Raw genomic sequence first — 14,814 nt, 5'->3', positions numbered from 1 at the left:
TATTAACTGAAGAACCCACTCCAGCAAAGCTGGGTTTGGAGACCATATCAGTCAGATTTCCTTAGTATCTACCAATTCTCCCATCTGTATCTGCTGTTGTATCTGATCCTATGCTTTTTTCCAATTTTACTGAATTACACTCAGCTTCTTCCATGCGGTTATTATTTGCATTTTCTTGGTACTGGGATTTTGTTTCAAATTGCTGGGTAAAATGGCAGAACTGCCAGAGGTTTGGCACTTCCATCTCAGTACTAGTTTTTGACCTGATTTCAATATACGATATGTGGTGTCTTTGTCAAGGCATATATTTCTACATTTTGAAACTGAGAAAGACAACTGGCCAGTAATGTGGTCCCAGGACTTCATTGCTCTTTTCAAGAGCCAATACGACCAGTAATTCTATCTGCATGCTTCTCATTATACCATGTTTTAATTTGCTCTGTACAATACACAAAACACCTTACAACCAATGATATATCTCAACAGATGTCAAGCCTTCAAGGAATTTTATAAGAAGTGGATCACCCTTAAAAATGTTATGGCTACTTGTCCTATTTGGTAGGTGTTACCCTGAAAGCAATGGCTACTTGGTATTTAAAGAAACACCCTCACCTCAGCTTCGAAAAACATATGAAACTATCTGGAGATAAAGGGGGTCCCCCTTAGGCAGACAAGAATTTGCATGGCTTGTAGTCACTATTCCAGAGCAATTGGTGAGGAGACAATTAAGCATTTGAATCAATATGCAGGTTCTACTGTAACTGGCTTCCATATACTTATCAAGCAGTAATTTAATAGTTAACATCATATCTCCTAGCTTAGAATTTATTTTGATCTCATGACAATTAAAACTTGTTAGGAGTACAGTAACTTCCAAGAGAAATACTGCATTCAACACTTGTCAAGAGATAAAAATAATAAATACAAGAGAAACTATAAGCATCCATTTGTAAGAAATTTCAGGCTTCCTTTATGGCACTGTTTGCTGCCTCTGTTCAGTACAGCATTGCAAGACATGATCTTAATTCTTCCATTGGAGCAGGGGTGTCAAACTCAAGTCGTCATGTGACGTATCAGGACTTTTCCCCTTTCGCTAAACCGGGCGTGGACGTGGCCAGCACGTGACGCATCCGATCTGTGGGCCGGGAGTTTGACAGCCCTGCTGTAGAGTAACATGACCTGAGATTTCTATCAACAGATGGAGCCTATTATCATCCCAGGCAGAAGTAAAGAAACAGTCAAATGGCAGTAGTCAGCACTGAAAACAGACTCTGCTTGACTAGATATCTGGATGTTCTAAGTGTGGTATCCTAAAGGGAGAAATAATGTATGTGCTTATCAAAAGAACTCCCCCGCCCCCCAAGTAATGGATAATTTGGGTGGTGATTTTGAGAAGGGGGGAAGAGTCTCAATTTCCCCACCCCGCTCCAGGGAAAGAGACAAATATCACACTGCAACAAATAACTGTCCACTCTTCATTTAAATAATGAACCAAAAAACCTTCAAGCAACTTACGGACAAAATTCTGCAGTTTAAAGTAGGGAAAAAAGGCTCTCAGATTAAGCCAATTTAGAGAATTGCTTCAAACAATAAAAAAGAACAGAAGACCTTTTTTTCTAAAAATGTTTTTTTTACACATTTTCCAGCTATTTATAAAACAGCAACTAAATACCAATAAAGTCTGAACCGAAGGAATGTGCTTCAGAAAAAAATTCACACATTTAAAAGAAGTGTTTCTATTAATGCAGTATGCCCATGTGTTTTTGTGTAACTGTTAATCTCTTTCACCTGATTTTTAAAAACTTAAAAACACTCTTCGCAGGTCCCTAGGTCCATGAGACAATATTGCATTTAGAAGAGAAGTGCTCCCATGCTGCCAACTTCACTCTGCTCTTTTACGAAGATTTCAAAATATTGGTAAATGATGGTGACAGCCAACAAGATTCCCGTGCCTGATCCTATTGCCCCAAGGAAGTCTGCCAGCACAGAGAGGGCACCAATGCAGAGGCCACCAAAGGCGGCAGCTGTTGGAATGTATCTAAAAAAGGAGGAGCAACAAAATACAAGTTAGGCCAAAAGATTTAACGGAAATTGTCTACTGCAGAAAATACTTGGGCAAACTACAGGCAATCCTCAATTTATGACAGTAATTGAGCCTGCCCTTTACACTCTTACATCATTGCAATCATTAAGCAAGGTGCCCATGTGATTGTCTTGCTCAACAACTGCTCTCTCAGCCCTCTCAGGTGCAGCTGCTAAGAGATTGTGTAGGTTAGTGGTCCCCAACCTTTCTGGCTCCTTGGAGAGGTGGTAGGGGGAGGAGGGGATGGTTTTACACATGCAACCTAATTTCACGATTTGCATGCGTGTACGGCCTGCAGACCCCCCTGGTGTAGGTTGTTAAATGAATAAAGCAAAAAAACTGCTTGCCAAGAGAGCAGGTAGCTCTCCTCCATGTGCAGAAGGGAATTCCTGTGCAGACCTTCCCCTCCCCTGCATGTGAGAGGGAACCCATGTGCTGCGCTGGAGAAGGGAAGTTCAGATCCCGATGATCTAAGGGCCCCATCTGCATGCAGACTAAGCTTTTAGTTTCCATCCGGGCGAAAAGTGTTTGAGCAACCCTGGGGCGGTTGGAAATGGAGCGAATTGTTCTGTTTCCAACAGTCCCAGGGTCGCTCAAACAATTTTCGCCTTAAGACTGGAAACTTCTGGGGTCATGGTCTCTCGTGACTTCAGGCACCCATCTGCTTTTGCAGAGAATGGGTGCTGGACATCCCGCGAGATCAGGGCACCCAGAAGGTTCCAGTCTTTGGGGGAAAAGTGTTTGCACCCTAATGAGAGGCCTGAAGTGACGCAGGTTTGCTGCCCCAAAGCCTCACCTGGAAGCCTTTGGAGAAGACTCACCGAGGCTGCCCACCCCTCCAGAAGTGGCAGGCAGCCTCTTGTCCTGGAGAGGAGACACCTCACTAGCTCTTCGAAAGGTGAGTCTTCACAGGCTTGCCTGTGGAGACCCGACAGGGGGAGGGAATAGGCAGGACGAATATTGCAGTGCCTCTGCAGTCATTCATAAGGGTGAACGACGGCCTCATAACTTCGGGACTGGATCTTAAGTACTTGTGGGGGGGGGGGGGTGGCGGCTACGTCTTAACTTCAAATGGTTGCTAAGTGAACTGTCATAACACGGGCATTACCTTTATAAGCATTCTTGTATTCAACTAAAGTACAACCCAGGCTGCATGTACATTTTATTTCTGTGTTACATACATGAAAGAGATTATTTACTTCTTTTAACATCAGCATCAGTAGTGAAAAAAGTTGCCTTTTTAAAATAAGCAAACCATGAGGTTTATTGCCTTTGCCTTACCAAATAAAGCAAGCATTCTCAGGAATATTATGGAGAACATTTTCTAAGGCTAGAATTTCAGTAACAAGGATAGAGCACAGCAAGGGCATTAAATCTGCAAGGTACTTTATTTCCAGTTCTGCTTCTCTGAAACAAATGAAAGCTCAAATAGCAACACAGATTACAATAACGCTACAGATTTATAACTCACCTGTTGAGTTCATGAACCATGGAGGTTTCTCTGTGACCCCTCATAACCATCTGTTGCTCCTTCAGTTGTTTAGCAACCTGTACTCCAAAATAAGTAAAATTTTAGCATTTTGTGAAGAGAATCACTACATTTGGTTGCTATAAAAATGTAAGAACCTCAATAGTTTTTAAAATTAGAAATAGTACAAGGATATGGCAACTAAACAGAAAAAAAGATTTAACTTATTAAGGCATATTGCCATCTTCTCAAGTAACCCCAGGGAATAATTTCTAGAAAGGAGTTATAAATGTTTATAAAGTCATACATGAGATATTTTGGTGCCCTGAGAAGAATGAATGGCTATACAATGAGCACCCAAGATTTGGCAGGATGGGGGGGGGGGGGTTGGAGGGTATTTTGGATGTTAAGTAACCAAGGGTAAGCCTATTTTCTAGCAGATATTCAGCAAGAGACCCAGATTAAATCCATAGCATCTCCAGATGCACAGGGGAAAGTGCTTGGAATGCCACAGTCTAAACAATGCCAAATTTAATAGAGCAGCAGTGTGACTTGCTATGAGGCATATCCTATAGTTCTGATTGAATTTGACCTTTCCGTGAATTTTTTCTTCAAGTGCTTATGGCAGCATGTTGATGCATCTAAAGATGTGAGATTTACGCGATTTACTTACGTCTTTTGCAGATGAGCCAGAGACTTCAATCCAGGTTTTGGAAAAGAAAGCACAGGAACCCAACATAAACACAATATAAACAACTGCATGAACAGGATCATCTAAAACTGATGTAAAAGACTCAGGAGGCGACAGGTAATAACAAAGACCACCAACAGGATATGAACGGGCAGGACCTCCAGTTGATGTATCCTACAATGAAAACAGATTGCTTTCAGCAAAATTGGATTAAACTTTCTTGAGTGAATAAGTATTACACAATTGCTAGCAGCCAATTTAGTCAATTTAGCCAATAATAGTGATGAGTCTTTTGTTGTATTGCAAAGATGTTTGCATGCATTGTTAGCATAATATAATAAAATATACTAAAGCTAATATAATATGAAGGAACTGGTAATAAGACAAAAAATTAAGTAAGGCTCAATATGAAAGGCCATCTCACTTTTAAGACAAATCATAAGTAAAAAAAAAATACAATGCAATTCTGTATGTGTCTACTTAGAAGACAGAAGTAGAGAAATTATCAAGTTTTTAAAAGTATAGTACTGTAAATCGGTCTTCTCTGGGGTGCCTTTGCTAGAAGAATTTTTAAGTACAGTTATAGAGAAGAACTTTCAAAATACTTACAGACCAAGTACCCAGAAGGCTAACCAATATGTTGCCACTAAAACGAGCAGAGAGCATCTGAGAAATTACATACAAGTTGGAAACCAATGCAGACTGAAGAATAATGGGAATATTGGAGGTATAGAATAATTTGATTGGATAGGTATTGTACTGGCCACGGTAGCGAGCAGATTTTATAGGGAGGTCCACTCTAAATCCCTGTGAATCACAAAGGGAAAGAAATTAAAATGTAAACACAAAGAAATTGTAATTCACAGAAGTACTTGCCCCAAGGGTCAATCAAATCAAGGTTATTTTTAAAAAAGTAATCTCAAACAATAAAATGTTATTTTTTTCTCTTTATTAGGTAATCCCTCTTTAGCGACCACAATTAGGACCAACAACTTGGTTAAGTGAAGTGGTCACCAAGTGAAACCACAATTCTGATTATGATCTTATTTCTGCTGGCAGGAAATATCCAGTGTTTCAATTAGCTTTAAACCAAGATAAAAGGATAACTCACATTAACAGAGTATCACTTCTAATCTATGGTACATCTTATATTTTGCCAATAAACCTTATAGAAATATTCAAACTTCATATTTTGGTGATGTATTTAATAAGCATTTCATCAGAAATTATATGGCCTTAAACATCTTCCCAGGCCTGAATAGAATATGAAAATATGTTAAACTCTAAATCGTCATTCTATACTTCTACATACCTGGAAATAAATGACAACAGCAAAGACAAATATGGTGGAAATCAAGTTCATAAGGTTGGGGAGATTCTGCCGATAGAAGGCTTCCCTGAGAGCTCTAACTTTGTCTGTGCGAGTAGCTAGCAGATGGAACAGGGCAATGATGGCGCCTTCAAACTCCATGCCTTTTAATGAACATTAAGAAGAAATTATTAACTACTATATGAAAAGCTGTTGATGCTTTACAGTCCTTGCCTTTGAAAGCTGGCAGTTATCCCGTATATTCCAATTACTCCTAAGGTTATTGATTCATGCTCTAAAACTGAGATTAAACCCCATCATTTCCTTCTTCTTAGTCATGTGACTACTAGTATTAATGTAAATTACACTGTAAAGATAGCAGTAATTTATTAAATTTATTTTATAATATCAGATTACAAGGACAGTAAGAAATTAGCTAAAACTGATAAAACAAAAATATGTTAAGAATTATATATAAAACAGAGAGAAAATAAATAAAATGGCAACAATTTTAACAATAATAATAAAAAGCAACCAAAGGTCTATAAAGCTACATTAATCATTGTCTGCTAATTCTAATCATACAGAAATAAACAGCCCCTCTGTGAAGGACTGAAAAAGAACTATAAACATATATGGAGATAAATTCCCTGATTGAAGGGAATGTTTTTCAAGCATTCCTGATCCACACAGAATTGGTTTGCTGCATACAGCTAACAATTTTCTGAAAAAACAACCTGGTTGTTTTAAAATTAAAACAGCATACAATAATATACTGTGCATATCTTGGTTCACTGCCATATATGAAACTAGCTGTGGTTTGAGGATTCTATGTGAAATAGGCCACAATTACCTTTTCAATAAATTACAATTAAAACAAACTACAGTTTAATCTAATATATTAAGAGCTGCGGTGGTGCAGTGGTTAGAGTGCAGTACTATAGGCTACTTCTGCTGATCACCGACTGCCAGCAGTTTGGCAGATCGAATTTCACCAGGCTCAAGGTTGACTCAGCCTTTCATCCTTCCGAGGTAGGTCAAATGAGGACCCAGATTGTTGGGGGCAATATGCTGACTCTGTAAACCGCTTAGAGAGGCCTGTAAAGCACTATGAAGCGGTATATAAGTCTAAGTGCTATTGCTATTAAGTCTGCAATATATGCATTACCAAAGAGTCTCATTTGCACAAGTGCTGGGGAAATACCTTTGAAAAAACCAGTCATGCTGAAGTGTAATATACAAAATAGTCAATAAGGAGTCAACATTATTAGCACTATGCTATGTCTGCTCAACAGAATGGAGTTTCCTTACATGCAAATATAAATATAACACCCAAGTTTGCATTATAATGTATTTCTTGTTTCTGGGCTATATTTTTTAAAATCTTTCCATAAGCACTTTTAAAGATCAACAGTGCAAATTATAAGATGAATTGTTCAGGACCTTCATAGAAGTAACTACTGGATTTAAATTGCAGAAAAAAATGCTTTGCTGCATGGTTTTCCATTCACTCACTTAAAACTCCCTGGGTTTCCTATTAGTTCTGCTGATAATGAGATACAAGCTTTCCTACTCAGCCAATTCTTGCATGAATTGCCAAACAAGTGAAATTTACCACAATACACACATTTTCACAGAGGTATTCAGGGTTCCAGGCAGCCATGTTTCCCTAAAGATAGCATAACACATAAAAACTCAAGCAAACCAGTACACTGCTCCTTATCCTTAGTAACTTGCAATTTTTCTTTTTCAGGTGATACTCAACATACTATGCCAGTATGCCTGTGGATATTGGACAAATAAGAAGATCTTAGATTTTTTTTTCTTGTTTCCTTCCAAAGGATTGATATACATCTCTTTAGAGAATGATTACCTCGGCCAGTGTTCACTGTAGTTGGGCTGAATGCCTTCCATACAATTGTCTCACAGATATTAGTAGCAATGAAGAGAGAAATGCCAGAGCCAAGACCGTAGCCTTTTTGCAGAAGTTCATCCAACAGAAGAACTATCAAACCGGCAACAAAAAGCTGCAAGGAGAAATGTATATCAATCAGTTCAATTAAAAATTACTAATTAAAAACAATACCAAAACAATTAAATAGGCACAGCAATTTCTATAAATCCTTGTCTGTGGAGATCTCTTATTAAGGAGGGCAGCCCTTTGGGGTACTATGTTTCTGTGTCAGCTTCATCCAAGTTGATTAAGTGTCTAACCTTTTCAATAGTATTACTGGACGGGTAAACATACAGTTATGAAATGTCAGTTCTTTGGTTGTGAAATTAATATACCCAGAAGAACCTTCCATAGTAAATTTCCTGCCTAAGAAGGAAGCTTCCAGGTGACTGTCAAGAGCATTTAACATTCTTGCAGAGAAAGGGCTGGGCAAGTTTGCAAAAGGGCCCAATTTCGATCTTTTAAATTTTAAATATTTACAGATCCTAAATATCTACAGATAAACATCCAGAAGAGTTTTAATAACTTAAAAGTTACCTGAATGGTGATAAGGAGACAGATTCCTGCTCCCATCTCTGATGGGTCTCCATACATTCCAGTCATTACATAAACAATAGACTGTCCAATAGTAATAATCATGCCAAACACTGGAAAAGAATTACAGGACAAAAAAAGTGAATGCAATTTAACATTCCAAATTTCCTGAGAGGTCAATTTATATTGTCCACTGTCTATATCTGCACGAACTAGAACATGGGGGTCAAACTTGCTGCGTCATGTTACCGTCACGTGACGTTTCACAACATTCTTGTTTGCGGAGCTGGAGTGGGCATGGCCTGCACATGATGCATCTGGCCCACAGGCCGCCAGTTTGATACCCCTGAACTAGAATAAAAATTGTTTAAAATTTCTTGTTCCTTACATTTCTGTGCCCCATTGAAGAGAGCTCTGTCTTTTGGCGTATCCCCAACTTCAATTATTTTGGCACCAGCCAGTAACTGCATGATGAGACCAGATGTGACAATGGGAGAAATGCCTAGTTCCATCAGTGTGCCTGTTGGAAATTAAAAATAGAGTGAAAGACAGGATCTACCAATTCTTTCCTGCTCAGCCCTACACAGATAACTGGCCATCTCAAGACATTATAAAGATATAAATAGAGATTTAAATTTTCAATGGAACTTTATTCTTTGCCATTTTGCAAAAAATGATCATTCTGTTATATTATCAAATTAGGAGAACCTGCTTTAGCAAGGCAAGCTGAAACTACAGTTCATTTAGAAGAGGCTTTAAAAGCCTCATCCTTTAGAAACAGCATTTTCCAACCTATTGAAGCATAATAATTTGACAGAACTTTTTAAACATACAAAAAATGCTGGTTGTAAAGATTTTGCACATATGCTATTATTTCCAGGTAAATCAAAATTTATAAGAATAATCAAAAGAATTCTGAACTTTTGAAATTTGAATTATGCTTTTTATCTTTGTCCCTGTGTATAAATTTGCATTGCCAACTAGTAACAAAAAGTGGGAGTACAAATTTAAAAAATAAAACGTTCAAGATGATATTTGTTTAAATGACCTGCAGAACAGAGTTAAAATATATGAACTAGTATTATTCTAGCATTACCAACTTTCCCTGTATGCATGTTCAAACTGCAGAGAAGAGAGCTTTACCAGATTATGTGAGCTAAAAGGTGCTGGTTTTCAGCAGTTCATCAAATTAAGGGTGGGGAAATAAAAGGAAAACATGACCTCTTTTAGCTCTGCTAAGACACCAGTAACTTCTGATTCATTCTCTCGTTCAATTCCAGGCAGTCCATTTAGCTATTAACATATAGCACTCTGCATGCGCATGTACACACACACACCTTCAAGTCAAGAGTGACTGGCCCAATGTCAACCAGCTTGCTTTTTGCCTAAGAAAGAACTAGAATTCACAATATCATGGTTTCTATCCTGGTGCCTTAACTATTATACAAAACTGACTCTCCTATAACATTGAGTTGACACAAAGTAATGGAAATCCCCAATCCTTTTTTATACTTAAATCAATCAATTTCTCAGCCTCAGTCCCAAAGGTAAAATTAGTGAAATAATATATGTGAACTGCTTTAAAATCACCAAAAATATGCTTCTATCTTCTGTATTTGTAATGACAGCATCATTATGGCCAAGCCACAAAACCCCATTTTACAATCACAATATACAAACCAAAATAATGCATATTTAAATCCTACTGATTAGATGGAATATTATTACTGAAGTCAGTGGGAATGCAAAGTGCTTAACTCACTTAAAGAAGAAACCCAGTTTGCTATATGATAGACAGAAATGAAATTTAGCAAAAAAAATAAATTATTAAGGTGAATTTCAATACCTCTGTTGGAAGCCAGAATTACTCTTATCCAATAAAAGGGATCAGCTGAATCCGATGACATAATACCAAAAAGGGGAATCTGTGTTTAAAAAAAAATAAGCAAAATTATCATAGGTTTGGCTCTCTAGCTTTGGTTTTAAAGAAAGGCTTCAAAGAATAAACAGAAAATACCTGGCAGCAGACCAAAAAGATGAAGAGAGTGATAGCTGTCCATAGCACTTTTTCTTTAAACTGGATCTACAGTAAGAGATGAAATTGTTAAAATAATTGTCATTGCCAACATTTGGCTAGAACAAGCATGACATTTCCATGAGAAATACAGCTAATATTATACATGACTTTCAAGAAACTCAATCCTTCTTTCCCTCTTTTCCCTGACAACTCTCCAAAAATGCTAAATAGAAGGCTGAGGGACCCTCCAATTGCTGTGATACAGGATTATATCTGTTACTGTAATTTGGAAACCAGAAATGGAATATGTTTAATATATTTAAATTTCCAACATTTCCACACTACTTTTACTAAAACACACACACACAACATGAGCAGAACTTTAGTAAAAACAAAGCTTTCCAGTTAAAAGTATCCTTTAGTTAACCCCAAAGAAATTACTGGTATCATAAATTCCTATATTCACCCAGTTAGAAATCACAAGTAGAGGCTTGTGATAGTAATGCTAATATCTTTAAGTAAAATGCTATGTATGGTAGTAAATGTTATCAAAAGTGATAGCCAGCACATTTCCCACATATACTAACTAGGCAAGGACCACTGTAAGAACAGTTCTCTGATGCCTTTCAGGCAGGATATTATGGCAAAATGAAAACCAACTAATCCCATTTATTGAGGAGGGGACCATTTTAAGAAACAGTTTGTTTTCTCTTCCTTTTTTAGAAGCAACATTTAATTCTGCCAGTTGGACTGGCAGCTGGACTGTCGAAATGAGAAAATTGTATCTTGCATTCTGCCATCAAGCAAATGATGCATCATTTTATTCAAGCTAGAGAATAAACACATTATATTTTAGTTAATCACACTATCATTCGCCCGACAGATACTCCTTTCTGCCTTCCATTCAAACCCTACAATTTTGTTCCTTTAAAAAAAGATGTTAAAAGGGTTTAGAGGTTTAACTGAATAATTTTGGAATACATTAAAAAAAAAAAATAGGGAAAAGGACAAAAATGTTTTTTCCTATTAATCTTTTATAAATATTCTGCCAAAACTATAATTCTATAATGCATACATTACCTTCCTTTCTGGTTTTTGAATTTCTGGCAAGATAACGCAGAAGGGCTTGATTACTTCAAGAAATTTAACTGTGAAGAAAATTTTGAGAAATTAAGCAGACATTCATCAATTAACAAAGATTCATCAAAAAGAAAAAACTTAGCTTGTTCAAAATCTACTAATTGCTAATCTATACAGTTATCTATGCAATTCTTTATATTTTGGGGGTTGGACTAGAAGACCTCCCATGTCTCTTCCAACCCTATGATTCTATGATCTTGAACAAATCAAATATAGAAAATGATCTGGGCAGATAGACACATAATCTGGGAGTCCTTCTGGATACGCAGCTGTCCTTGGAGGAGCATCTGACGGCTGTGGCCAGGAGGACTTTTTGTCAGGTTCCCCTGATACGCCAGTTGCGGCCCTTTCTTGATCGGGATTCCCTGCGCACAGTCACTCATGTCCTCGTCACCTCTTGCCTGGACTACTGCAATGCTCTCTACATGGGGCTCCCCTTGAGGGGCACCTGGAGGCTCCAACTGGTCCAGAATGCGGCCACGCGGGTAGTTATGGGAGCTGCATGGCGCTCCCATACAACACCTCTCCTGCGTGAGCTGCATGGCTCCCAGTGGTCTTTCGGGTGTGCTTCAAGGTGTTGGTTATCACCTTTAAAGCGCTCCATGGCATAGGACCTAGATATCTTCGAGACCACCTGCTGCTACCGACGGCCTCCCATCGACCTGTGCACTCCCACAGAGAAGGCCTCCTCGGGATGCCATCAGCCAAACAATGTAGGCTGGTGACCCCCAGGGGGAGGGCCTTCTCTGTGGGGGCACTTACCCTCTGGAACCAACTGCCCCCCAAGATAAGGAGAATCCAAGACCTCGGTGCCTTCCGCCGTGCCCTTAAAACTTTCTTTTTTCAGCAAGCCGGGCTGGCTTAACACTTTTAAATGTTTTTAATTGGTTTGTCATTGTTTTTTTTTTTAATTACGGGGCCAAATTTATATATATCTTTTTAATAGTATTTTAATGTTTGTAGTCTATGTTTTTATTTGGCTGTACACCGCCCTGAGTCCTCAGGGAGAAGGGTGGTATATAAATTTGATATAAAATAAAATAAAAATAAATAAATGTTTAGTCCTGTTTGAAGAAAAATAAATTGAAGACCATCACATCATATACAAATTAAATAGCTACCTCTACTAAATCTGTGTTCTGAAGTCAAAGACAATCAAAACAGGGAGTCTGTAATAACAATGGCATACCTAATTTGCATTCCCTTTAATTTCCCAACAAGAACAATTGGTAAGAGAGCACTGTGATGATTGCTGTTGATTTCAGCATTACCTGCGATGTTCCACAAATATTAAAACTACAGGGCTTCCTTCAGGTCACCTTGTGCTTATCATGCAATTACAAATGCATTGCTGGTAATATCAATCTACATGAGGCATGTTAAGATTATTTTTTATCTGCTTCTAAATATCTTAAAAGGAAGCCAGTAAGGGGAAAAAAACAAATGCAGATTAAAATCCTAACAAATTGTAAGAAAGAACATAAGGTAATATTTAGGACTAATCAACATCTTTCATGCTAGCTGTGGTCTAATAGGTTTGGATGTCTGTTATGAGAATGGGCCAAGAAGATTATAACAGTTCACATCCACTGATGGGATTCAAGTAATTTAACAACCAGTTCTCTGCCCTAATGATTTATTCCAATAACCAGTTTGCCAAACTGCTCAGAAAGTTAACCACCGGTTCTCCCGAAGTGGTGCGAACTGGCTGAATCCCACCACTGTTCACATCAAATGCTCAAATACAACCCATGGGGGAGGGAGGGACTGTAGCTTGTCTCAAAACATTGTCAGAGGGGAACTTAAGAAGCGCATTTCGTGTGGGATCTAGGTTTTCTGAAACAAGCACAAGACTGACAGCAGTTGTAGATGGTCGATCAGGATGACCATGGTATCATTTTCTGTGGATAATTGCCTTTTAACTTGCAAAAAAAAGTTATAATCGGATGCAGTTCGGTTTGCAACTACAACCAGCTCCCCCCCCCAAACACAAGAGTCAACCCCATGTCTATTTGTTGTTATGAAAGCATCCCCCGACAAAGCAGCGAATTTTATTTGTGATTTCCACAAAACGTTTCAGATTTGACCTCCGAGAATCTCTGGTGAATAGGCTCCTTTGAAAATCCGAACCTAGTCCGAATTTCGGGGTTTTTTTTTATTTGTTGTTGTTTCGTACTTCCCATTTTTGCAAGGTAAAGGACACTTAGCCTCAAACTGTTCCACCTATTGACGGACGGACCTCGAAGACCTCACCTGAACTATTTTTGAATAGTTAACTGTCTCGGGATAGTCGCCCTTCAATCACCAAGAAATGACCCCGATACCACCTGTCTCGCCAACCCACCCACCCCTCACGAGCCCGATAGCCTAAGCGGGCGCACACGGCGACCACCATTCAGAGAAGTGATCCCTCAGCTCCACAGCCTTCCCGTCCGTCCCCCCAAGACCACCACCGTCTTCCCGCATCTCCAGGCCAAGGACACCCGTTACCTCCTCCGAGCCGCCATTTCGCGTCTTTCACCCTCAACTTCCCCACCCCGTAACTGGTCGTCTCCTCCCAGCAGCTTCTCCGTTCCTCCTCGAGACCATCTCGACGAACGGCCGACTCCCTCCCGCTTTCCCTCGCCCGCTACTCCGCTCCACAACCGTCTCCCGCCAGCGCCCTACACCGCCGTCCAGCGATACTTACTCCCCATCTCGGCGCCCTCAACGCGGAAAAGGAAGGGCCGAGCAGCAGCAACAGCAACTCCAACTCTCCCCTCAGAAAGACACGTCAGTTGATGGAAGCCCCGCCCTCCGGCTTCCTTCCGGTTCCTGCCACGCACTGGTAACCGCTACCGAAGCCTTGTGCGTCCGCGCAAGCGCACTGAGGCTTTTTTGTTTTTAAATCTACCTGCTGAATATACTTTTCTCTAGGACTACAATTCCCAAGAGCCCTTGGAGAACGGGACAGGCTCTCTGGAGAAAACGGGTACGGCGGTCTCAAGTTCGTATTGACGGGATGCAGGGAATACTTTCCCACTTGTTCGCGCTTTATACCGCGAGCGAAGAAGCAAAAGTGGTTTGCTTCCTGGTCGCCAACGTGGCTTGAAAAGGGTTGGTTTTTTGTTTTTTTTTTTTGGTTTTGGGTTGGTTTGGGTTTTTTTTTACAGTATTTGGGTCTACGAAGAGTTAATTTGCCACGTGTTATTCACAGTCGGCAACTTTTTGTGTGTGTGAAGCCGTTATAAAACAAAATGAACCAGATGGATAAATTGGATGGAGAGGGAGAGAGAAAGAGAAAGAGAAGCAAATATTTTAGAGATGACGCAGCTAATTCAAAATACTGAAAACTGTAGGTAGAGGATCAGATCTGCAAGAATTGGAATTATTCTGTTGGAGTTATTCAGCGCTTTCTGGAAGGGCTGGTGGGCAGAAAGCCAGCTTTCTTCCTAGTCCTGCTAATGTGAATGATGTAGGAATAGTAGAGGGTCAGCTATATGAACACTGAAGGACCCTCCTTATTCACATTATTATAAGAAAGAAATGTGCTTGTTTAGAGATTACACTAAGTCAGCTAAATTCCATTCTTGGTAATATATATCTTCTGAGGGGCCTAGTTGTCAAGAATGCAAGGAC

General features: G+C 39.3%; 1 protein-coding gene across 1 annotated transcript; it reads right to left on the bottom strand.

Annotated features, from left to right (window-relative positions):
- Positions 1–1,461: 1,461 nt before the first annotated feature.
- Positions 1,462–13,912, bottom strand: SEC61A1 (SEC61 translocon subunit alpha 1). The gene is made up of 12 exons (XM_070936915.1): positions 13,886–13,912; positions 11,137–11,204; positions 10,057–10,122; positions 9,886–9,964; positions 8,428–8,559; positions 8,043–8,152; positions 7,425–7,578; positions 5,555–5,715; positions 4,852–5,049; positions 4,225–4,416; positions 3,555–3,631; positions 1,462–2,038 (listed from the first exon to the last, which is right to left on the bottom strand). Exons 1-12 carry the CDS (start codon positions 13,890–13,892, stop codon positions 1,852–1,854), a joined length of 1,431 nt encoding a protein of 476 aa, XP_070793016.1. The 5' UTR covers positions 13,893–13,912; the 3' UTR covers positions 1,462–1,851.
- Between the last annotated feature and the right edge of the window lie 902 nt (positions 13,913–14,814).

This window comes from Pituophis catenifer, unplaced genomic scaffold (assembly GCF_029215685.1).
Source record: "Pituophis catenifer annectens isolate HBS135680 unplaced genomic scaffold, rPitCat1.0.hap2 SCAF_2, whole genome shotgun sequence".
Classification (NCBI taxonomy): Eukaryota; Metazoa; Chordata; class Lepidosauria; order Squamata; family Colubridae; genus Pituophis; species Pituophis catenifer.
This window is presented reverse-complemented; position numbering and strand designations above follow the sequence as displayed.

Bases quoted from the DNA above. Each gene is read 5' to 3' on its own strand.
- SEC61A1 (XM_070936915.1), bottom strand. The intron at 8,560-9,885 runs GTATTGAAATTC...AATTTCCAACAG, and splicing joins AATTCTGGCTTCCAACAGAG to GCACACTGATGGAACTAGGC. The intron at 7,579-8,042 runs GTAACTTTTAAG...TTCTCCTTGCAG, and splicing joins GTCTCCTTATCACCATTCAG to CTTTTTGTTGCCGGTTTGAT.